The sequence below is a fragment of the Parasteatoda tepidariorum genome, chromosome 9 (genome assembly GCF_043381705.1).
Source record: "Parasteatoda tepidariorum isolate YZ-2023 chromosome 9, CAS_Ptep_4.0, whole genome shotgun sequence".
Taxonomy (NCBI): domain Eukaryota; kingdom Metazoa; phylum Arthropoda; class Arachnida; order Araneae; family Theridiidae; genus Parasteatoda; species Parasteatoda tepidariorum.
The window spans coordinates 45,069,368-45,095,960 of record NC_092212.1 but is presented as its reverse complement, the minus strand read 5'-3'; the positions used below and the strand labels follow the sequence as shown (position 1 = coordinate 45,095,960).

The following is a 26,593-nucleotide window of genomic DNA, read 5'->3' as shown; positions in this document are numbered from 1 at the left end:
ATATACATATACATACATATATATATATACATACATATATATATACATACATATTATAAATTTAATATACCACCAGTTAAGCTTTTCATGCTATTCATATATTATATATATATACATATATATATATATACATATATATATATATACATATATAAAAAACTGCCGGAGGTCTATATTTTTTGGCGACTTTTCGATTGAGCCCGCCTAGCCGGAATGTACCCAAACGAGCACCATAAACAAATTTTTCAAATTATGAATGACGGCAAATATAGGTCGCTTTAAAATATAATTCATAATGTGTATATATCAATAATAAAAAAATATTTCACCGCAATGCACACTTAATCATTTGTTTGTTTTATGCTTCATATTTAAATTTTTTTTATGCAAAACATTTCCGACATTGTGTATTTCTGTAAAACTGGAGTGATTTTTGATTTTGTAGGTAGATATAGGTAGACGTACGTTACGTACACGGTAATATGGAAAGAAAGCTTCCTCTAATTCATTGTTTTCAATGAGCATTTTCATTTTCATTAAGTATATACTAACAAACAGTATTCCTTTTAAATTGCGCCCAATTGGTCAGGATAGCCTAGTTGGCAGGGGGGCTTGACTCCCATTCGTGAAAACGGGAGTTCGAATCCCGCCGGACAAAGCTCACCGTGCAGTAAATGGTGACAGTTGTACGTTAAATCTGTCGACTCACAAAGTCCTCCACGTTATGTCACTATATGTACTGAATTGGAGATTGATTCAGGTCAAAATTATGATCTGCGGCTGAATGAATGGGTGTATGAACGGGTCAGATGTATTACGTATGGGTGTGGCAGAAGTCGAATTCTTTGTCTTAATGGTCACCCTTGTCTTAATGGTCTATGACAACCACAACAATTGTGCTCCATTGTTGTCAGTCACTTTACTTAAATCATATTTTAAAAAGAAGATATAAGTTAGATGCATGTAAAGAGAGGAAATCGTTATTCTTTTTGCTTAGCATTTAATGCTTGATATAGATATGGATGAATTAAATAGTTTTGTAGTGTTGATTAGATCAAATCACAGAAAAATTGCGCTAAAATCTTTCTGATTTAAATAAAAAATACACATCAAAAAGTCACATTCCTTATGATAATTTAAGATTTATTCTTAATCAAATGTTTCTATCGAAACATAATTACAAGTATGCAATGTTGGGTAAATATTGGGATGTCTAGATTTTTTATTGGTCCTAGAATGGCTTTCAATAATGGACCTCGATTCATTTCTATCTAGGCCCTTATAAATCTGCAATATTGTACAAACATTGGGGTGTCTATTCCTTAACGGATTCCATACGGGATGTATGACTATAATCTTCCCAATTCTCTTGGATCTTTTCCCATCCAAGGGAAAACGCTGGGAAAAGAGTCAGAAAGACTATAGTCACGTATGGAATTCGTTGTTAAGTTCAGACTTAAAACACGTCATGATTGTTCAGCAGAACATCTGAACAGCATTGGCATCCTTCCAACAAGTGAATGTCAAATCTGCAGAGCAGGTAAATGAATACTGAACAATTACCATCATGTCCAGGACTCGATAAAGAATCTCAAAGAAGTGGCGATGTTCACAAGTTATCTTGGCATGCTAGACGTATAATGAATTCTCTGAATGAATTTCGTGTCTCCATTAGTCTGACATTTTTATTTAAGTTCACTTTAATTTTGTTAACCTTAATTTTCACTATTCTTGGTTACTGTTCACGTATTTTAATTGTTGTGTATTCTTATCGTTCATGTATTCATATTACTCATGTTCTCGCTCTTTGTATATGTTGCTTGTATTACCACCTTGATCAAAAAGTTCCCGGAATAACCCCCGGGTGGCGCTACCATTGTTCCGATTCGAGTTTTCTTCTTTTTTTTGTTGTTAAGTTGGTACATCTGTTGTTGATATTCCCTTTAAATCATAGCGTCATAGCTTGACATTTGCCAAAGTTATGTAGCCAAGAGTACATCTATCTCTGTGTGTGTTGGCGATTTTTTACAATTTTGGAAATGGATTTAAATTTGCAGCAACGAACTTGTATTAAATTTTGCGTAAAAAACGGATTTAATGGTGCGAGAACGTTGGAAAAGTGGCAACGATTCTCTAAAGAAAACGGTCGTTTACCAGTGGCACGAGCGGTTCAAAAGTGGTCGTGAGTCAATCGAAGATGATGATCGCAGTGGCAGACCATCAACATCGAAAACCGACGAAAACATTGATAAAGTAAAAGAAATGTTGGTCAATAACCGTAAATTAACCATCAGAGAGATAGCGGATGGCTTGAACATTGGCTATGGATCCGTCCAAGACATTTTGGTTAATGATTTGGGTTCCCGTTGTGTAGCAGCAAAGTTGGTGCCAAAAGACCTCGATTTAATGCAAAAAAAAAGTGTAGACGTCGCAAAAGACATGATTTGCTAGGCTGAATCCGATCCCACATTCATCAAAAGGATCATTACTGGAGACGAGACGTGCGTTCACGAGTACGACGCAATCCAGACATCAGGCAAGTGAATGGCGTTCATCTAATGGTAATAAAATCGCAGGAAGCACTGGATGGACATACCGAAAACCGAATATAAAAAATGTTTCGAGGATTGGATCAAGCGCTGGAATAAGTGTGTTGCAGTCGATGGGGATTACTTTGAAGGGGACAATATAGATTTAGATGAATAAACTTGTATTTTTAATTTTCTGAATAAATTCCGGAAACTTTTTGATCAAGGTGGTATATGGATTGACTTCCAATAACGTGATATGTTAAAAAAATTTTAATATTGTTCTAAATCTTAATAAATCAAGGTGCTTTATTGAAAGCCATTCTAGGACAGAAATTAAAAATCTAGAAAACCCAACATCGGTCCCTCGGTGCATGGCCCTATAGGACCCATATTGGGCCGATTCGGGCCCAACTGGTGCCAAGATAAATTTGTTGCTGTGATAGTAATTTTTATTTATTTCATACATAACCTAACTGATTGAAATTTTAAAAATGTAAATTAAATATAAAACTAGAGTTTAAACTTTTGTTTAATTAATATAAATTTTTTAATATCCACTTGCTTTTTTATTTATTACGTCATGTTTTTTAATATGTCATAATGTTGTAGGTGGCAAGCATAATTTTTCATTTCAATAAGTGACACTCTACCTAAAATGATTGGCCACACCTGATGTAATTATTGAAATGTAGCATTTCTTATCTGGTCCCTCTATTCCGCCCAAAAAAGTTTTCACAGTCAGGAGGCACTTCTGAAATAGGAAATTCAGCGTGGAGCATTATACTCAAAAAAAATTTTTGTCGTATAATTTACTAAATGCAACTCCTTGCTCTGTTTAGTAAATTGAATGTCAAAATGGCATTAAAACTGCAAGATCGTCAGGTCATTTAGATGTCTTTATTATTATTACTATTATTTTATTTTATTCGTTTAGACTGAATTACCAATGTCTATACAGCAAAAGCGTTGATAATTTTTTTAAGGAAAATAAAAATTATACATAAGGCATTTATTGCAAAATCCTTTATGAGTCGTTTCTATTTTAACGCTATTACATTTGCATACCTGCCAATTACTACGCTTTTTGCGAAATATTTGTTGAAGTGGTAGACATTTAAAAACCAAAGCTTTCAGAATTGTTGGTGATTTTTATTGACATTTTAAAAGTTTCACCGCGAGAGAACTCGAACAAAGTGCATATGAACTTTTAAATCATTTACGTATAGTGTTGTGAAAAATAGTTTAAATGAATTTTTAAAAAAATCTTGAGTTAAAACATAAACTTAGCTACCACTAGAAAAAGAGTAGAAAGTTGCCAGCCCTGCATTTGTTAAAAATGTTTCCTTTATTTCGTGTTTATTAAAGTTAGTTAGTTTAGTGTTTAGTAAACGGAAATACGAAATAGCGTTAACACTGCAATGTCGTTATGTCATTTAGATGTCATTATGCTATTTTTTACACTAATTCCCCACTGCCTACAACAAAAGCGTTGATCATTTTTAGATAATAAGCTCAATAAATGTTTTGTGTAAAACTCAATCTCAATCCTAAAAATATTTTAACATAACATTTGAAAAAATGGCCAAATAAAGATCGAGAAAAATTACATAACTTCCTTTTTTATTTCTTAAATATTTTTCTAGGTGCCCTATCTCCTATTTTGTGAACATGATTATGTTTTGAAAATAGGTAAAGAGTGATAGCTCAATTGATTAACAGTGTAGAAAAGTGAGTGCACAAAACACCTAAAGCTATTTGATCGTGGGAGAAAACAGATAAGAGTTGAAAAAGGATTTTAGTAGATACATTTTCAAGTTTCAATCTGCAGATCTTGATGCTTTCTAGACTCGCTCTCTTTAATTGCGTTTTTCCACAGCATTTTTTTTGACACTTAAATCATATTTGGGGCCCTTATTGTGTATACGTTTTTGTCGTCATTTTATTGCATCGTCATTTAAATAGTATAATTAGGATGATTATTATAACGCCGTATAATAAAGACAAGAATGTATAAGTTGGCTGTTATAAATAATTTATATTATTCTTTGAAAATTAAAAATAATTTAGAAGGATGCTGTCATGCTGAACATCCTTTATCACCAATCAGGAAATTAGATATTACTTACCACGATAAGGATGATGACAGTACACGAGTAGAAAACAGAATCTCTGAATAATGGCCACCAGGTCAACTCCACCACCTTAAGATCAAAAATATTTAATATTACATCTAATAACTTAGATATCTAATATTATATTTAATAACTAGATATCTAATAATAGGCTATCGGTTTTTTTTATTATATATGCATATTTGAAGAGACATTTTCAAGGGTATTTATTGCTGTTATTGTCTTGCCTGTTTCAGTGCTTAGTATTTAAAAAAAAGGGCGTTTATTAAACAGGGTAAATATCATAAAGTTGTGACATTATGGGTGTGTTTAATGTAACAGAAAAATGTATTTGCTTTAACTTTAATTTTGACCCCTTAACGGCCACATAATTTTAAAGAAAACGGTCATAAAAATGCACATTTTTTATTCAAAAAAAAATTGCTTAAAACTAAGTTTATGCATTCAATTGTGGGTCAATATTTAGCCTACCATGTTTGATGAGTGCTGATATCTAGTTTAAAATAAACTAACCATCTACAAACACATTGAAATAGTCTGGTACTGCCCTCTGGAGTTTAAGATTGTGGCATAAACATGATTCCGGGCATTAAAAGAGAATGCTTTAGTCTTTTTGGATCGTTTCTTTTGAATAATTCAGCCCGGAAATATCACGGAAACAAGAAGAAGAGCGCGAAATTTCACCCCGAGTTTCGAGACACTTGCATGATTTTTATTTTAAATTTGATTGTGGTAAATAGGATAATCTAAGGAATTATTTGAAATTTTTCTAATAGATCTATAACAAAATAAATTGGATATTAATTTTTTCTTATTTCTCCGATTGTAGCCACTCTACAAATGTCACATGTTCCACCCACTCAACTCGGCATACGTTAATTTGGAAGGAGAAAACCCTTTCCACTGAAAAATATTAATTTAATCGAGTAATTTAATGACTGGACTAAATTAACATTTTTCGTTACTGTGACGACCATTCGTTTATATATTGTTATTATATATTTGTATTAAATATTTTTCGCGTGTTATTTTTCCCAGCTGTTTCTATGAAGATGGTTTACTTTTAAATTTAGAAGCATACTACTATTTGCTGTAATAGCTACCAACCTAGACGATTTTTTGGGGGGAAATTTTTCAGTGGTAGTAGAATGTTACTGAATCTTTTTTTTAACGTGTGCAGATTTTATTTTCATTTTTCTTTAACATTAAAATATGGTTTTTGATACTGATAAAATATTTCTCGGTGAGCGCAATAATTAGTACAATTGTTAATACTCTTCGATATAGTGTGTGAATAACGTAAAAATAGAAAAGTAATAATGAAAGAAAGGATTCTATAAATCGGAGAATCAGTTTAAAATTATATAAGAAATAGCTGCCTTTGTGCTGTAGACGCTAAGAACGCAATTTTTTGGATGATTGTTTTAAGATATCGTTGAGATTTTAGATTTATGTAATTCATCGGTATATAGAACGTCCCAAAAAAAAAAAGAAAAAAAAAGTAAAAGGAAAATGGTAATTTCTCAAATGCACAGTGCTTTTTTATTTGGTTATTCTTTGTTCATATTTTTTTTGAATTTATTAATTATTTGCATAATGAGACAAGGCAATAACTCTAATAATTTAAGAACAGTGATTTAATAATTCTAGTCTATAACTGATTCAATGGAAGAACACTGATTTATTAATTTTAAGCTTTACCTTATGTAATTTAAAAACACTGATCAAAGAATTATAAACTATAAGTCATATAATCTAAGAGTAATGATTTAAAGAATTTCAAGCTATAACTCATGTAATTAAAGAACATTAAACGATGAAATTTAAGCTATAACTAATGTTATTTAAAAAACCTAACTAAAAATGTAAGTTTTTTTTCCTCGATTTACTATAAATTAACAGTACTCACAACAAAGCAGCATTTCATTATTAAAAAAAATAATATATTGCAAAAATAGGAGAAATAAAAAAAGACTAGCATAAATAGAATATATGAAGTTAAAAACATTATAATCATTTTCATAAAATAAAATTGATCAATATATTTAATTTAAGCATTTTACAAACTTAATTTTAATTAGCATATAACTTTTACTGATTATGAGTTAGTTTTTTTTTTCATTCATCAAAGACTATAAAAGTTAAAAGAAAGAAATTCCTGATACTTTCGAAGACTTTAAACAAAAAGAAACTAAACGAAAGTAGAGGGAGAAAAAAGTAAAAAGTTCCTATAAGAAATTCTTAATTAAATTTATTTCGAAACAAAAAATAAAAACCACCGTGGGCTTAAAGAAAATGCAGAGGTAAAAGATGCGTAGTTTTTAATTACCGTCTAATAAGAGGGCAATCTATACAATATCAGTATACTATTTGGCAAACTACGAATTGTTTATTTTTTAATTATATTTAAATGTTTTGTTTCTTCAATGAATGCTAAAAACAATAATCGAAGGAAACTAACACAAGTATAACTTATACTGCCATCCATCAGTTAATTTTTATTAAATACTGATTACTGAATAATCTAAAACTTTGCTGTCTTTCTTTTCACAGTGTATTAGCTTTTCATTGATTGCTGACTTCAGTAATCGCGTCTTTATCGTAATCTAACTGAATCATCACGGTATAGACTGGAGAAATGAAATCGTTACTTTATTTATTTTGCTTAATTAATTTTTTACATATAATTAATTTTTTACAGAATATGCTTACCCTGCCAGAAAAAATGCCACATATACCTATTACAAACAACACATTGAAAACTGCAGATCCAACTATTGTTCCTGTTCCTACATCACCTTTGGCAACAAGGACACCTAAAATNGCTCATATTTTTATTTTATTTCATTTGTTTCTTGTATTTAAATGAATAAAAAAATCTTGTGTTAAAACATAAATGTAGTTACCACTGGAAATTTTTTTTACAAAAAGCGTTGAAAGTTGGCAGCCCCGCATTTGTAAAAAATGTTTCCTTTATTTCGTGTTTATTAATTCTTTAATGGGCCATTTATTTCTACTAAAGGTAAATTAAAGTATTTTTGGAATTGGTGTTAAGGATATTTACCACAACCTATTAGGAACTTATTGACTTTAATTTTTTGTTATTTATAAAATAAATGCTACAAACTTCAAAATGAATTATGCATTTTATGACTTTTATATGCTTTCTAAAACAGGCAAATGGTTACCAATTTTATTCAAACGCACTACAAGAAAGCTGAAGTTATTAACAAATGGAAACCCATATTAAAAGTGGTAAAAAAGTTCACCATGAACTTTAAAAATTGGTGGTAAGTATACTTACCACGGCCTTAGAAAGGGTTAAAGTTAGTTAGTTTAGTGTTTAGTAAACGGAAAGATGAAATAGCATTAAAATTACAATGTCGTTATGTCATTTAGATGTCATTATTGCTACTTTTTTTCCTACTGCAGACAGCAAAAGCGTTGATTATTTTTAGATAATAAGCTCAATAAATTTTTTGTGTTAAACAATCTCAATCCTAAAAATATTTTAACATAACATTTGAAAAAATGTTATGTTATCAGAAAATAAAAGGTTAAATAAAGATCGAGAAAAAAAACTTAACTTCCTTTTTTATTTCTTAAATATTTTTCTAGATGCCCTATCTCCTATTTTGTGAACATGATTATGTTTTCAAAATAGGTAAAGAGTGATAGCTCAATTGATTAACAGAGTAGGAAGGTGAGTGCACAAAACACCTAAAGCTATTTGATCGTGGAAGAAAACAGACAAGAGTTGAGAAAGGATTTTATTAGGTACATTTTCAAGTTTCAATCTGCAGATCTTGATGTTTTTTAGACCCGCCTTCTCTAATTTCATTTTTCCACAGCATTTTTTTTTCACACTTAAATCCTAATTTGGCGCTCCTAATGTGTATACGTTTTTATCGTCATTTTATTGCATCGTCATTTAAATAGTATATTTAGGATGATTATTATAACTCTGTATAATAAAGGCAATAATGTATAAGTTGACTGTTATAAATAATTTATATTATTCTTTTGAAATTTAAAAATAATTTAGAAGGATGCTGTCATGCTGAAAATCCCTTATCACCAATCAGAAAATTAGATATTACTCACCACGATAAGGATGATGACAGTACACGAGTAGAAAACAGAATCTCTGAATAAGGGCCACCAGGTCAACTCCACCACCTTAAGATCAAAAATATCTAATATTACATCTAATAACTTAGATATCTAATATTATATTTAATAACTAGATATCTAATAATAGGCTATCGGTTTTTTTAGTTATATATACATATTTGAGGAGACATTTTCAAGGGTATTTATTGTTGTTATTGTCTTGGCTATTTCAGTGCTTAGTATTTAAAAAAAGAGTGTTTATTAAACAAGGTAAATATCATAAAGTGGTGGCATTATGGGTACGTTTAATGTGACAAACAAATGTATTTGCTTTCACTTTAATTTTAACCCCTTAATGGACACATAATTTTGAAGAAAACTGTCATAAAAGTGCAAATTTTTTTATTCAAAAAAAATTGCTTAAAACTAAGTTTATGCATTCAATTTTGGGTCAATATTTAGCTTACCTTGTTTGATGAGTGCTGACATCTAGTTTAAGATAAACTAACCATCTATAAACACATTAAAAATAGTCTGGTACTGCCCTCTGGTGTATAAGATTGAGGCATAAACATGGTTCCGGGAATAAAAATAGAATGTTTTGGTCTTTTTGGTTCGTTTCTTTAGAATAATTCAGCCCGGAAATATCACGGGCACGAGAAAGAGAGTGCGAAACTTCACCCCGTCATTCTGACGAGAGCGAGAAGGAAGCGGTTAACATAACTAATCCGCATTAGTTTAGAGACACTTGCATGATTTTTGTTTTGAATTCGTTTGCCGTAAATAAGATAAGGCAAAGAACTATTTAAAAGCCTTCTAATAGATCTATAACAAAATAATTTGGATATTAATTTTTTCTTATTTCTCTGATTGTAGCCACTCTACAAATGTCACATGTTCCACCCACTCAACACTGCATACGTTAACTTGGAAGCAGAAAACCCTTTCCACTGAAAAATATTAATTTAATCGAGCAATTTAATTACTGGACTAAATTAATGTTTTTCGTTACTGTGATGACCATTCGTTTATATTTATTGTCGTTGTATATATGTGTTAAATATTTTTCGCGTGTTAATTTTCCCCGCTGTTTCTTTAAAGATGGTTTACTTTTAAATTTAAAAGCATACTACTATTTGCCGCAATACCAAAGTTACCAACCTAGACGATTTTTTGGAGGGAAATTTTTCAGTGGTAGTAAAATGTAACTGAATCTTTTTTTTAACGTGGGCTGATATTATTTTAATTTTTCTTTAACATTAAAATATGGTTTTTGATACTGATAAAATCTTTCTCAGTGAGCGCAATAATTAGTACAATTGTAAATATTCCTCGATATAGTGTGTGAGTAACGTAAAAACAAAAAAGTAATAATGAGAGAAAGGATTCTATAAATCGGAGAATCAGTTTAAAATTATATAAGAAATAGTTCATATATCTGCCTTTGTGCTGTAGACGCTAAGAACGCAATTTTTTGGATGATTGTTTTAAGATATCGTTGAGATTTTAGATTTATGTAATTCATCGGTATATAGAACGTCCCAAAAAAAAAAAGAAAAAAAAAGTAAAAGGAAAATGGTAATTTCTCAAATGCACAGTGCTTTTTTATTTGGTTATTCTTTGTTCATATTTTTTTTGAATTTATTAATTATTTGCATAATGAGACAAGGCAATAACTCTAATAATTTAAGAACAGTGATTTAATAATTCTAGTCTATAACTGATTCAATGGAAGAACACTGATTTATTAATTTTAAGCTTTACCTTATGTAATTTAAAAACACTGATCAAAGAATTATAAACTATAAGTCATATAATCTAAGAGTAATGATTTAAAGAATTTCAAGCTATAACTCATGTAATTAAAGAACATTAAACGATGAAATTTAAGCTATAACTAATGTTATTTAAAAAACCTAACTAAAAATGTAAGTTTTTTTTCCTCGATTTACTATAAATTAACAGTACTCACAACAAAGCAGCATTTCATTATTAAAAAAAATAATATATTGCAAAAATAGGAGAAATAAAAAAAGACTAGCATAAATAGAATATATGAAGTTAAAAACATTATAATCATTTTCATAAAATAAAATTGATCAATATATTTAATTTAAGCATTTTACAAACTTAATTTTAATTAGCATATAACTTTTACTGATTATGAGTTAGTTTTTTTTTTCATTCATCAAAGACTATAAAAGTTAAAAGAAAGAAATTCCTGATACTTTCGAAGACTTTAAACAAAAAGAAACTAAACGAAAGTAGAGGGAGAAAAAAGTAAAAAGTTCCTATAAGAAATTCTTAATTAAATTTATTTCGAAACAAAAAATAAAAACCACCGTGGGCTTAAAGAAAATGCAGAGGTAAAAGATACGTAATTTTTAATTATCGTCTAATAAGAGGGAAATCTATACAATATCAGTATATTATTTGGCAAACTGCGAACTATTTATTTTTTAATTATATTTTAATGTTTTGTTTCTTCAATGAATGCTAAAACAATAATCAAAGGAAACTAAATCAAGTATTACTTTTACTGTCATACTTAATTTAATTTTTATTAAATACTGATTACTGAATAATCTAAAACTTTGCTGTCTTTCTTTTCACAGTGTATTAGCTTTTCACTGATTGCTGACCTCAGTAATAGTGTCTTTATTCTAACAGAATCATCATGGTATAGATTGGAGAAATGGAATCGTTAGTTTTTGTATTTTGCTTAATAAATTTTTTACGTAAATTGCACAGAATATGCTTACCCTGCCAGAAAAAATGCCACATATACCTATCACAAACAACACATTAAAAACTGCAGATCCAACTATTGTTCCTGTTCCTACATCACCTTTGGCAACAAGAACACCTAAAATAAAAAGAAAAAGACTTAAAACTTCGAGAAAATTTAAAGACTTTAAACAACAAATTTACTCTTTCACACCTGTTGTAATTTTTATACAAAGCAACTTTCAAGGATTTTTGTAAACCTCCAGCACTGTTATAATTTTCTTCAACAATTATGACAACACTAATCTTCTGTCAAGTACCCTTTTTTACGTGCATTTGAAAAAACATATATGTATATTCTTTTAGAAAATAGCTTTTATATTTATGTTCAACACCGTAGCCTTAAAATTTCGAACCCAATCCAGAAGACAAGGGAACTCCTAAATTAAGTAAGTGTAGGGAGAAATTTGCAGACCTGCCAACTTTCAATCCTTTCGAGGATGGTTTTCCCCAGTGGTAGTAAATTCGAATTTAAATTACACATCTAGGCAGCAACATATGCTGTTTTTTGGATAAGTTTATATGGACAAGCACTTCTTTCTTTCTTCATTTATAAAAAATTGGGCACCTGGGCAGCGCAGAAGGCCCCTATCCCATCATGAAATAGTATAAAAAGTTAAAATAAAAGACAGTTTGATTTCAGCAGTCTATGGGGTGGCTGTTACAGGGAGACAAGCACCTTGCTTGTATAACTGAAAGAAAATGAAAATAATAAGAGCAACTTGCTGTAATCTGTGGATGGCTNCAATTTCTATTCTTAACCATTAAAGCTTTTATAACTATCTGTATTGCGTGCTTATTTTAAACCACCAAAACCAAGAACGAATTGATGTTACATAAAAAATTATGTTTAAATGAAACAGCATTTTTCAATCTTTAAAAGAAAGTTTTTTTTCTTTATTATCTTTCCTATTTTAATCCTTTAACAACAGTGAGCTTCAACCAACATGCCGACTACTATTAATACGACCACAAACGGAAATGTTAAGTAACGATTTTCGAACATTCTTTTAGATATTTTACAAAAGTATTTTCAGTTTTCTCAGTACGCTTATAAGCGCACCCACAAAGTACTATCACGATTTAATTCCTTTTTTTTTTATAAAAACAACCAAAAGGTATTTTAAAAAAGTTAAAGACTACATGAACTGAAAAAAAAAAATGTAGTAAAAGCTCATGTCATAATGTAATTTCAGCAGAGAAAACCTAACGATCTATTGATATTCACAAGAGACGTACCTTGACATAACCTTAAATCCGTCACATTGTCCGTGGGATTGTTTTCACTCATTTTTTACAATTGTTATCCGCTTAATTTGAAAATAAAAAATACTACCCTATTAAATTATATGTGTATCAAAACAAACTAAAAAAATATTTATAGAAAAACAACACTTTTATGACTTTTATTATTTTTATGCTAGTGAGAACCAAAACAATATGGAAATGAATGAGGGAAAACTGGATCCTACCACGTGATTTCCCGGCCAATGAAAATGTAGCGCTAAACGTTTAACGCAACCTTGTTGAAAGTCGCAATAAGATGTATAACTTCATTAGCTTTTAAAATCAGTTAGTAACACAGCAGAAACTAAATGTTTATTAAATTTTTAACTTAGTGGCTTTCATCTAGACTAGGGATTCGCAGCGCGTGTTGAATCCCTGAATAACCTTATTCATTTTAAAACAATAATTTGCTAAGAAAAGGAAAGAGATCGTAAAAGGACAAGCATTCTAGATAATCACTAGTAATGTAAATATCATGGTTGATGTTGATTAAAAAAATTAAGTGAATTAATCAGTTAAAAGATTGATTAAGATGGAATCAATAAATCAATCGTATTCAGTCTAATATGCTTACTACGAATATTTTACATGATATTGTTGCCTTAAAAGCAAAAAAAAAAATTTAATTTTTTAAAAATCAAACTTTATTCACATGATGTCGGAAATTTTGATACCTTTTGTGACTATAGTACAAAACAGCATTAGCTGTTTTGCAGTCTAGTACTATAGTTACATTTCTCATAACAGTCACATTTTGTCTGTTGTAAGGAATAAAATAAATATATTTTATTTTAATATTATTTTAATTTTTAACAAAATACCAACATCTTAAAAATCGTAAAACTTAGTAATCTGATTAAAATCATCTACGAGATTCTTTGATTATATTATATATATAGCAGATGCTTGGCCCCTGTTATTGTTCTTTTTTGGTGGTTTTTTGAAGACTTACAAGCATGCATTAAAAATAAAATCCATGAATTAATGAAAAAAATTAAATTAAACGAATAATGTACCTTACAAGAAATTATTTAAACATATTATGTATGCATAAATTTTATTTCATTGTGCATTTATAAAAAACTTATATTTATTTAATATACATTTATTACGTAACATATTTATGCGCTCTTATTTATTTAAATTGTTCTCTTTATTAGCAAGGATGAAATTAGACATTTTGTTTAGACCTTTAATTACTACTTATAACAACGAGGAAAACGAAGTTTTGAAGCTTATGAAAAGTTCAAGAATACTTGTGGCATTGAAAACATGCATGTTTGTGGCATGAATTAAAAATTCTTCGGAGATTGCTAAAATTCGGTTTAATCTCAGAAAAACAAAAGGGTAAGAGGAAAAAAAAATTTCTTGAATCTCAATGGTAAACGACGGACAAATATAATTTCTCCGAAAACGCTATTCAAAATTTGCATTTGCCACGCTTCTATAAATCTTAACGTGGTAATTTTATTCACTTCAAACTTCCGGAAATAACTAAAAGAATATTTCGAGTTTTTTTTATGATGTCAGATTGTTTTCTCCTTTTAAAAGAGCCTACAGATTTTTTTAACAGAAAATATTGATTAATAAAGTATTGAAACAAACCTTTTTTTAGTGCATATTATACGAAAGTTTCATTACAAAAACATTGTTAAGAAATGCATTATAAACTATTTTTAATTAAAAAAACTTTTTTGAAAGGCTAGAGAATTTTAACATAATAAAAACCTCATTTTGACATTGTTTAGGAGAGCACTTTGAAATGAAAACCTCCAGCGATTTTCATGAATACAAAAGATGACCGTGTATTGTGCTACCATCAAGTGGAAATTTCAGAAACTTATACATATATTGGATATCTGGAAACACTGCTAAGGAAAGGTTTTATTTAAATTTGTTACCTTTTTAAGAAATGTGGCTTATTACTTTATTACATAGCTGCCAACTTTCACTCTTTCCGAGAATGGATTTTCAGAGTGGTTGTAAAACAATAAACGAAAAACAATTTGACTCAAAAATATATTTATATTTTGATCCCGTTGAAATTCGCTCGAACGAGGATTATTTTGCTTTTATATATTTATTGTAATTATTTATATGTAATGGTAGTCAAACTCATTTATAATTATCATTATAATTCAAAAAGTTAATTGGAATAATCTGAATATTGCTATCATTTTAAATATGATAATAAAATCTTGTTGAGTTGGCAGGTATGTTATTATATACCCTCCAACTTATGAGGATTTTGAAAATAATTCTTTCTAGTGGTAGCGAACCAAAGTAGAAATTTTTAAAGCAAATGGATCTCTCATAAAACTTTTATCAGAACTTAAGAATCTAGCCATATGGCCTGCACTTTTATAAGTAATAGTGGACAAGTTACGCTAAAATTAATTTTTTTTAAATATTAAGACATTAATTTTGCTACCGTCTGAAAAGAAGATTTCTGAAACTACGGAAATTCCGTAGCAGCTGGAGGGACTTTGTGGTAATAATATTACCACAAAGTCTTCATGTATTTAGATGATATAAGTAAATACTATGCTCCGTCCTTTTACTACACTAGAACTTAATAAAATAAAGAGTTTGAAAAATCTATGTTCAAGAAATTACTTTAAGCTTGAACTAATTCAACACTAGTATTATGTTTTAGGTATCGATCTTAAATGGAAAATTTAACTAGGGAATAAAACACTACCCTATTGATCTGCTTCAACTTTAACTAAGCTAACAATCAATATCAATGAAGTGATCTATCAATCTTCGCATAATGGCAGTTTAAACAGTTTTACTTGCCCCCCTCCACCTAAATTTATGGGATTCACGTTGTTTAGGATAGTTCATTATTCGTCCCAGTAGAATATAAATTTGGGTTGGCAGAAACGGTTCTGTGATAATCTACTTTTTTGAATAACAAGTAAAGCACTCAGTACCCTTTACGAACGAACCAAAGTTAAATTTTCCACACAAAATAGATTTAAATCTAAACACTTTGTGAAAATTATTTCTTCTGTTGTAATATGAATATCTTAAATATGCCGACTAGAACTATATATTAGTTTATAATTAGAACAATATATGACGTACAATTAATATGACGCCAATTAATCTCATCTTATATGATTCTAAGTTCTACCCTGTGAACATGTTAAGAATACAGTCAACTTTAAAGAGTTTTATAAAAATATGCATTAAGCGTTTAATTGACGAGGTCGTTTCGATAAGAGGCGTTGGGGGGTAGTGATATTTTTCAACAAGAATAATTCGAAAAAAACTTTTTTTGTGTTGAATTCAATAAACATATCCAATTATTTCAAATTATGTAAACCATTTGAAATAATTGGATATGTTTATTGAATTCAACCCAAATGCTGTAAACCCAGCGATGGTTCAGTCTTCCAATGAGGTAAACCGGGTTCGAATCCCCAGCGATGGCTGATCGATGCGAATTCAGGATCCGGCTTGCACGGACCCCTGTGCTAACGTAAAATATCCTCAGTGGTAGACGGATCAAAGGTTAGAGTTCCTTTGCAGTCAGGCTAACCGTGAGAAGTGCTCGTGGTCTTCCTCTCCATCTTACGCAAATGCTGGTTAGTTCCATCAAAAAGTCCTCAACGAAGGCGAATTTCTCCCAATGCTTGATACAGGAGTTCCCTTGTCTTCTGGATTGGATTCAAAATTACAAGGCTACGGAGTTGAACATTAGTAGTCGTAAACACAAAAAATTGGGTCGGCTGTTCAACGACGGTTATAAATAAATAATTGATATAAATCCAAGCATTTTGCAATCATGAGACAGACTTTGAGGGGAGGTAGGGCACGTAAGGATTAAGAATTGCATAGGAACCCATGACCGGAAATGTATTCGTTCATCGATAGAAGAACTTCCCTATCATGTACTTTTATTTATTTAAATCATCTTAATTTTATGTTTTCTAATAATTATTACTGAAAGTTGTTATCAAAATATCTTAGATTTATGTTGTCTAATAATTATTGCTGAAAGTTGTTATCAAAATATCTTAATTTTATGTTTTCTAATAATTTTTGCTGAAAATTGTTATCAAAATATCTTAATTTTATGTTTCCTAATAATTATTGTCAAAAATTATTATCAAATAGACTCATAAATAGCTGTTTTATAGTAATTTAATAATTTGGCAAAGTTGTTAAATTAGTCTTCAAAAATTACGCTACAAAACCTAATACTGAACCAAAATGTAATTTTCGACAATAGTAATTAAAAAACATGAATTTCAGAAAATTTAGATTTAAAAAAAATACCTGTAGATTTAAGAAAAGTGCCATATCTGCGTAAGAGGACATTTCCAGCCATGATTTCTTTTGCAACTCTTATTTGGGTACTTGCAACTAGAGAAGAAGACGATCACTGATACACAGACATGTGACCTATGACATCAGCGGCAGCTAATCGTTTGTAAGCAAGATGGCGTGTTTAAATAGAGCTAAGTTTCTCCACATAAGTTAGAAAGTTATCGTAATTATTCGATATATTAAATAAGTTAAGTAAAATCTTAAATAAATTATCGTAAAGTTATAATCAAAGTCCCGTATCACACATCAAATTTGTTAAAATATAATTCCTTCTTTTCTACGTCTTTTAATTTACTTAGATTTATTATTTGTATCTACATTTTATTGTAACGGTGATATATTTTTGTTTTGTCTACCTGATAACTTCGATGCATAATTAGCTAGTTTATATTTTACGTGGCTTAGTGTCTGTCATTGTGTTAAGTACGAAATATATAATGAAAGAATTTTAATTTTTATGAAAAATATTTGTGAAAGAATATAGAATGTGTCAATTAAGAGAATTGCTTACGTTAGTAACTGTTCTTTCCATACTAACTCTTCTTACCAGGCTTCTAACATATTTTTCATACTATTTTCTTTCCTACTAATTTCAGGGCATGCATGGATTCTTTGCGATTTTCATCCTCTCATCGTGGTAAGTTTTCATCGTCTTGATGACTCTTATCGACCTATTAAGACTTATTGACTTAGTCGATCGAATTTTGGCACTGTCTGTTTATACAGTTTACGTGACTGTTATGACCTATTGAGACCCATTGACTTAGTCGATCGAATTTTGGCACTGTCTGTTTATACAGTTTACGTCTGAAGTAAATTTGGGATGATTTGTTCAAGTTAGAAGCTCTTTGACTTAAATGTAGATTCGAGAAAATATTTAAATTTTTCTGGAAGCAAGCATTGAACTAAGAGGATATGCGCATAGGTTCAATTCAAGTACTTATATATTTTTCTGCTCATAATTCTTTGTTTACAAAATTTTAAAACACCTTATAATAAATAAAAAAAATGTAAAAACTATTTATAATGTACGTGTAGGAACCCTTTCAATATCTTAAACAGATAGCACAATTGATAGATGAAGGATAAAATAATATTACCTAAAATTGCAGTAAAAAGCTCAGGAGCAGAACTTCCAGCAGCCATGAAAGTAGCACCAGCGACATCTTCGCTCAAATTCAGTCTCTGTCAAAAATAAATAAATATATAAAAATAAATAAAATAATAAAATGTAATACAGGAATATTCATGAACAATTTACAATATTAAAAAAAAACAGACCACCCTGAAAATTTTTTGATCAGATCTCTACGCTTAATGGAGAACTCAGTCTTAACGGTTCTAAGAGGTGAATTCAAGTATGCAACTAATTAGTGAAGACGATACTTTAAATTACAAATTCAAACACAAAAAAAAAACATACTTTTTCTGGCTCAACATAGCTTTTTTTCCGACGGATTAAGATTTCTGCAAATATCTGAGAAATATGGCCCCACTAGTTTGGTCAGAAGAGCTATCCAAAGCTTGGAGACCTTAATGTTAATTTTGCTTTTTGCGTATTTCACCATATCTCGGGAACTTTTTAAGTGAATTGAAAAATTTTTGCACACAAGTATAAAAATTTTTTATTTTGAGATAATTCTACGCAAAAAATAACTTATAGTAAATATTTATCACCTTTATTATTTAATAATAGTATAAATGTTTTAGAATTAAAAAGATAAAAATGTTTTACGTCATTTTAAAGAATATATTTTTACGTGACAAAAAGCTAAATTTAAGCGAAATTGGTCGAATAGTTCCTGAGAAATCGATATTTTAAAAAAATCATATTTTTGAAATTTGTTTTCTTGGCGATTTTACAATAACAATAACGGTATATTATGTATTTTTCCGTAAAACTTTACGGTAAAAAGTACAAGCACTCCGATTGCTAGTATTTCTTACCATTTATATAATTTTACTCATAAATTCATGTAAAAAAAAACTTACTTTCTTAAAAAGACTCACGGTGTTTTATTGTAATGAAATTGAGTGCATGAAAGTTTTAAAACATGGATAGCTTTTAACTTCCTTATGAACTTTCTAAATTTGAAAATCTTTGGAAAGTCATGCTTTTGAATTCGATGAAAAGATTATTTCTCTCTAGAGTTTATGGTCGATAGGCATAATATAAAGCTTTTCATCGTCCTGAATTTACATGCGCTAATGCAGGTTCGGTAAGATCTTCTCTTAATCAGTTGAGGTTGTTTAGTTCGAGTAAAGTTTGGTTTAAACTCAAAATAATGATGAAGGTCTAAATTATTCAATTTTGTATGGAAGTATATCATTGGGTATAATTAAAACAGTCGCTTTAAAGAAGATTTTAAATCAACATATTTAAGTGATGAACTTATTATTCAATAATTTACAAGCATATTTGCACTGAAATATATTTCTTGCTTCATGTTCAATATTTATGTGCTGAAAATGCACTGCATTGCAATGCATTGAATGCAATGCATTTTGATTAACTTTTAATTGTTTTTCTAATATTTATTTTATTTTATAATCGTCGTTGGACAGCTGACTCAATTTTTGAGTTTACAACTACCAATGTTCAATTCCGGAGCCTTGTAATTTAGAACCCAATTCAGAAAACAAAAAACACCTAAATGAAGTATTGGGTAAAATTTGCCGTCTGATAGTACTTTTTGGAGAAACTATAACCCCCATTTGCGTTACATAAAACAGCGAAAAACTCCATAGGTTAGCCGGACGGCAAAAGGACTCTAGCCCATGATCTGCCTATCATTGACGATATTTTACGTCAGTAATGTATTGATAGCTTAATAAATTAGAATTAAAAGAATTTCGCCCCCTCCTAAATATGTATAAATAATCTAAACAGATTTATGCATAAGCCCAAATAGAGTAATGGTCATGTTCAGAAGCTCTGATAAAAGTTTTAGATGCGTCCAATTTGATTGAAAATTTCATGCTTTAGTTCAATGCAATTGAAAATATTAATTTTTTTTGTGTTTCTTATTGTTCTATATAAATTCTCTGTTTTTATTGTTCTTTCTAAGTGATGTTTTTTTATAGATTTTCCTTCATTTTCCTTAGTTTTGAAGGAAACATTTCTTTTTAATTAACATATTTTTTAACTACATTTTTTATAGTGATTTTCTTTTCCACTTTCTGGTAAAAAAAATATAATTTTTTTTTCATTAGAAGTTGTATTTTAGACTTTTAAAACTAGTTACATGAGGAAAAAGATAAATCTGTTTTTTATTTTAAATTTTGTATATTGTTTATTTATCATTTATTATTATTTTTAAAATCCATTTACGCATGAAAAAATGGAATGAAGTTGATAAAATAGAATAAAGAATGAAATGTCATCAAANGTGATGTTTTTTTATTACTAATTAACATATTTTTTACCCTACATTTTTTATAGTGATTTTCTTTTCCACATTCTGGTAAAAAAAATATCTTTTTTTTTTCATTTGAAGTTGTATGTTTGACTTTTTAGACTTAGTTACACGAGGAAAAAGATAAATCTGTTTTTTATTTTAAATTTCGTATATTGTTTATTAATCATTTATTATTATTTTTCAAATCCATTTACGCATGAAAAAATGGAATGAAGTTGATAAAATAGAATAAAGAATGAAATGTCATCAAAATGTAGGTATATATATACATATATAATTAACACAATGTCTGTTTTTTTTTACTCAAAACAGAAAAACTGGAAATTTAAAATATAACTTTTATAACTTTTTAAATAGATTTAATCTTTAGAGCTACTAATATGAGAGACTCGGGCGTAGATCTATAATCTTTCAGAGTTTAGATAAATATTTCCTCAATCGATCGGATTTTGGAATTTAAAAAAAATCTTAGATAAATATTTACACAAAATTTTAATTCAATGCACCTAAATTTCATTGCGAAAAGTTGAGTTTCTTGAATATTTTAATTATTGTTATTTAAATTTTCTGTTGACACATGGATAATCTAGCTGCGTTTTTTTAACTCTTGTGCTAGATATATGATCCTTGAAATCAGAATTCTTAATGATTTTCTCTTTCAAAATTGAGTTTCTAAATTATCTACTCCCTATATTGAAAATCTTTCGTATTTATAAATATGATGGCGATAATCTTCATCGGAATTTGAAACACAATATGTGCAATTATTTTGAAGATTTAGTAAAAAAAATTCAACTACTAGAAACAGTATTCAGGGTCTCAAACATTTCACTGCTTTCTTTAAAAGTAAACTCTAAACTAAAATTAGTGGCGCGACAGCCCATATAGGGCCAAGGCCTACTGTGCCCATCTCGGTTTTCTTGACCTTGAGCTCTGGGGTGCAGGATCAGATGTTCCGGCTAGGTGGTCAGCCGAAAGCGGAACTCCCAGTGTTTAGTTCCCAAGCATGCTTGGTACTCATTTATCGACCCACAGAAGGGATGAAAGGCTGAATCAACCCTGCCCGGCCCGAGGATCGAACTCAGGACTTGTGGCATTGGAGCACGAAGAGCTGCCACTTAGCCACCGGGCATCTTTCTTTGAAAGTACGACCACATTTTCAGACTGTCGCTGTCCCATCCCACATTCTCATAAATCCTCAATAATTCTTCGAATAAAAAGGTATGTTTAATGACATAAATTAAAATTTTTGTGTCTGATATCAGAACTTACTTGGTCACCTGCACCATTTCCTTGTTGATGTTTCTTATGACCCTATATGCCAAGTACGCCAGCTTTTGGTGCGAGTAAAATAAGTCAGAAAGATGTGCTTTTCGTTTTAAACGAGAGCACCGAAAGGGTAGCAGTAGAAAAATGGACTTAAGATGATTTTTGTATTGCAAGTAACTGGCCGGTAGGAAAGAATAGCCTGGCAACCCTTGTACTTACGTTATTTTTTTTCCATCTGTCACATCACTGCTTTAGCATCTTGTGCTTATTGAGCACATGCTAATTTGAAAACTGTAGATTTTACTGAGAAATATAATTTTTTCAAACGTATCGCGAATTAAATAATTTCATACTATCAAAGAATTTTGCGAAAACTTCACCAAGATTACAGAGCATCGTGTTCGACTAGATGTTCCGATTTTTTTTATTTTAATGTTACGAATATGTTTATTAATAATAACCGAATATTATTAAAAATAAGCAAGTTTTTGGTAATTGCCTTGCAACTATGCACCTTAATCACTCTAAGTGGTAAATAAATAATTGGCATTGTAGTTTGGTAAGTGTAATTAATTAGGCATAATTTATTGAAACTTCAACTCAAACGTAATTTTTATATGCCAATGTGTTGGAATAATAAATTTTCCAAGTAGAGTGTTACAACTTAATTGTAACACCTTTTATTTGATCAATCTTGCAAGCTCCATTGAACAATTTTAATGTAACGAGCACAACTTATGTATGCTTCTAACACCCTATCATCTAAGGGAAGGCAGAGACATCTAGGTCAGGGTGCACCATGCAACCACCAGACGAAGGAATGCAGAGACATCTACAGACGGACACCACCTGGGTGATGGAGAGATGGGTTGACCTTTCTGATAAAAAGTGGCAACGTTTATAAAGAATGTTCTGGCCGGTTCTTTTAGTGGCAGATGTGGTTGTAAAGAGATAGATGAAGGTGAGGGGGCCTTCGGTCCCCTACTTTGATTATTTTTCAGCTTCGATGGAGAGTTGGAATGGCATGTGAGATTGATAAATATAGTTTTTACTCACGATCGGAGTTAATCCGAATATTGGTGTTTTAGACACAAATTTAATTTTTATATTGTTTTGGTAAATAACTACCACTTAATTCTATAATGTCAATTTTATTTTATTTTTTTACTACGTCGACTTCAAGATTAAATATTATCTTTGAGTAAATTTTTGTGTCTGTCTCCTTTCCAGCTAGTCTATCATTTTTTTATTTTCAGCCTTAACCTAATTTTATTCTAATTATTTTTAACTTCTAGAGAATACTTTTTCGCAATTTTTACTTCCACTTTTTAATTATTTTTGGACCACCACGCGTGGTACTAAATTTAGTTTTGTACAAATATTTGTAGGGTACCATGTGGTACAATACTAATAATATTTTATTCATAACATTAAACTTTTAATACGGTTATTTTTAGGTACTAATTATTTTAACACACCAATTTAAGCTTTAGGATCAACACAAGACCAACTTTATTATAGAGTTAAAAATAATGTAGTGTTAAAAATAATGACTACGTAAAATATGAATTTTTACCTAAGTTTAAATTTAAAATAATAGCTTTAAAAATTCAATCGTATCATCATTTCTCTTGATGATGGATAATTTTTGAAATCTTGAGTTCATAAATTTTAATATCGTTAAAAAACATGAATGAAAATATTTGCGTATAGAAAACGGCTATTATCAACAACGGTTTACTCAAAGTTGTCATTGCCCAATTTACCTTGTTTCGTAAGGTTAATTGCCACTGCCCGTTATATCCCTGCCCTGATGTTTTTTTTCTTAGTTAAAGGCTATTGACCGGTATTGACACGGTATATCTGCACTATCAAGAAACTAAAATTGTCTGGCTGGTTGCACAGGAAATTATGAGTATTAGAGACTCTAGCCAAATGCGTTGAAAATTATTGCACGAACCAAATTCCATATGTAATTAATAATAATAACCAGTAAATATGATAAATTCTGTTAGATTATTCATTTTAACCACATTTTATCACACTTGAATAACATGGTGAAGATGATGCTCCAGAGAAGGATTAAAATTTTCGAAGAATTCTCTCAAAGATGACAACTAAACAGGTGTTGAGTTCTTAAAATAGTTATTAGTAAATTATAAATCTCTAGTAAAACGTCCTGCACGAAACACTCTTCACACGGATGAAAAAAATATATAACTTTAAAATATATTTTGGAAGTTTGATTACTGAACTGCAGTTATTACTTTGAAACAATTTAAAATCCTCTGAAACATCAAAAGATTTAATTGAACAGTAATCAAGTAACTTTATGTAAAGATATGCTTTAATTTTTTTAACCATAATTCCCTTTCATATTTTTATATAATTATTTTTGATTACTTGAGGATAAAAATGTAAAAACTATGATTAGAAAAGCAAATAAAAATAATGGAAATAAATACAAGAAACATATTAAAAAATCTTGAAACTAAATAAATGAAAAACACGCAAAAAAAAATATCAACCTGCTGCTCAGGCGCAACTCATAAAGAGGAGAAATATGTGTGAGTTACGTTGATTTTTAATTTGTAATAATACGCGCTCCTAATTTGTCTAATAACTCCTAATTTAAAATATTTTGAATCTATTGCACTGAAATGGTAAGAAAACAGGTGTTAAGTAGTTTTTCTCGAAATCTTTCTTTGCGCACTTACGTTGTTTCTTTGATTGCTAGGCAGTATAGTCGTCATTCATTTTGTTATGTTGTCCTAAGAAATAATCAAATAAGTGTTAAAATTTCAAAAAGGTTAGAGTAAACATTGGCCAATGTAGACTAAAACAAGCAGAAACACGAAAAAAGCGTAAATGAATGTACAGAGTTATGCANCTTCCTGCACGAGACACTCTTCACGCAGTTGGGGAAAAAATATAACTTCGAAATATTTTTTGGAAGTTCGATTACTGAACTGCAGTTATTATTTTGGAACAATTTAAAATCATCTGAAACATCGAAAGATTTAATTGAACAGTAATGAAGTAACTTCATGTAAAGATATGCTTTAATTTTTTTAACCATAATTCTCTTTTATATTTTTATTTAATTATTTTTGATAACTTGAGGATAAAAATGTTGAAAATATGATTTAAAAAAGCAAGTAAAAATAATGGAAATAAATACAAAAAACATATTAAAAAATCTTGAAACTAAATAAATGAAAAACCCACAAAAAATAACCTGCAGCGCATGCGCAACTCATAAAGAGGAGAAATATGTGTGAGTTACGTTGATTTTTAATTTGTAATAAGACGCGCTCCTAATTTGTCTAATAATTCCTAATTTAAAATATTTTGAATCTATTGCATTGAAATGGTAAGAAAAACAGGTGTTTAGTAGTTTTTCTCGAAATCTTTCTTTGCGCACTTACGTTGTTTCTTTCATTGCTAGGCAGTATAGTCGTCATTCATTTTGTTATGTTGTCCTAAGAAATAATCAAATAAGTGTTAAAATTTCAAAAAGGTTAGAGTAAACATTGGCCAATGTAGACTAAAACAAGCAGAAACACGAAAAAAGCATAAATGAATGCACAGAGATATGCATACTACAGTTTCGGTTCATTTAAACAAGAGCCTTCCTTAGTGACTAAACACTAAATAATAAAGAAGACAAATACGGGAGACAAACACGTAAAGAGGCACAATAAAGAGACAAACACGCGCAAAATAGTTTAACCTGTTGTTTAATAATATGCTCGTTTCGTTGCAAAGTTATTTCAAGTAGAAAATTTTGCTAATAAATTGAAAATTAAGTTATATTTTCATATTTAAAGCATTGAATCAGTTTAACAATAATAAACGCAACTTTGGTGTAGTTGGCGTAGTTCAAGGCATAATTTTGACACGAAGTAAAAAAAAAATTTTTTTTTTAAAGAAACTTCACCAACTGTGGTATCAGATTCCCTTTTGCTATTCCAATCTGGACATTTTTGAGGAACCTTGACTAGTTTGAACCCCATACTTCACTAGATATAGAGGAATTTATTTGATATGAAGAAAATAAGGCATTCCACTCACCGCACAACATTCTTCCAGAGAGGCAACGAAATAATCGTCACAGACGACGGCAACTGCATAGAACATGTACACGATGACACATATATGCACGATGACAGCTCCGTGAGCCCTTTGATTGTGAGTAAAAAGATCAGGAGGAAATTCGTGATAAGCTGAAAGAAATGAGTAGATCATGTTATTTGCCAGAAAAAAATATGTTTTTTGTTTGAATTAGACTTTTCAAGAATATATCATGAAAATATGTGCTATATGCTCCATTTTGAGTTCTAATGAGTTATAAGCTAATCATTTTTAACATGTGGATATAAACTACATTAAAATAAGAAAGTTCTATGCTCATGGGGATATCAATATCCCCATGAGTTCTATTATCTCTTTTTTACTATTATTTTACTAACCGTAATGAATTCTTAATAAAACCAACTTATTTTCTTCAGACAACAGAAGCTTTAAAACCATGGAGATGGCTCTAGACCAAATACTCATTGCATTATTTTTAATTAATTTATTTATTTTTGCAGTTTCGGCAGGTATAAAGAGTACGCTATACAATGGGATTAACTTATCTCAAATTCTGCTTCATTTCCATAACTAATTTAAAATTTAAAATATAGAAAAAGTGAGTTCATTCAAGCCTAAAATA

General features: G+C 29.7%; 1 protein-coding gene across 1 annotated transcript in view; it reads right to left on the bottom strand.

Moving 5' to 3' along the window:
- Window positions 1–26,593, bottom strand: part of LOC107436813 (sodium/potassium/calcium exchanger 3) — a gene marked incomplete in the record, with an annotated part of 191,248 nt that overhangs the window by 44,468 nt on the left and 120,187 nt on the right. Inside the window, 4 exon segments of the mRNA XM_071185125.1 lie at window positions 8,768–8,842; window positions 11,539–11,642; window positions 18,289–18,373; window positions 25,951–26,102. Coding sequence (XP_071041226.1) covers window positions 8,768–8,842; window positions 11,539–11,642; window positions 18,289–18,373; window positions 25,951–26,102 — 416 coding nt within the window.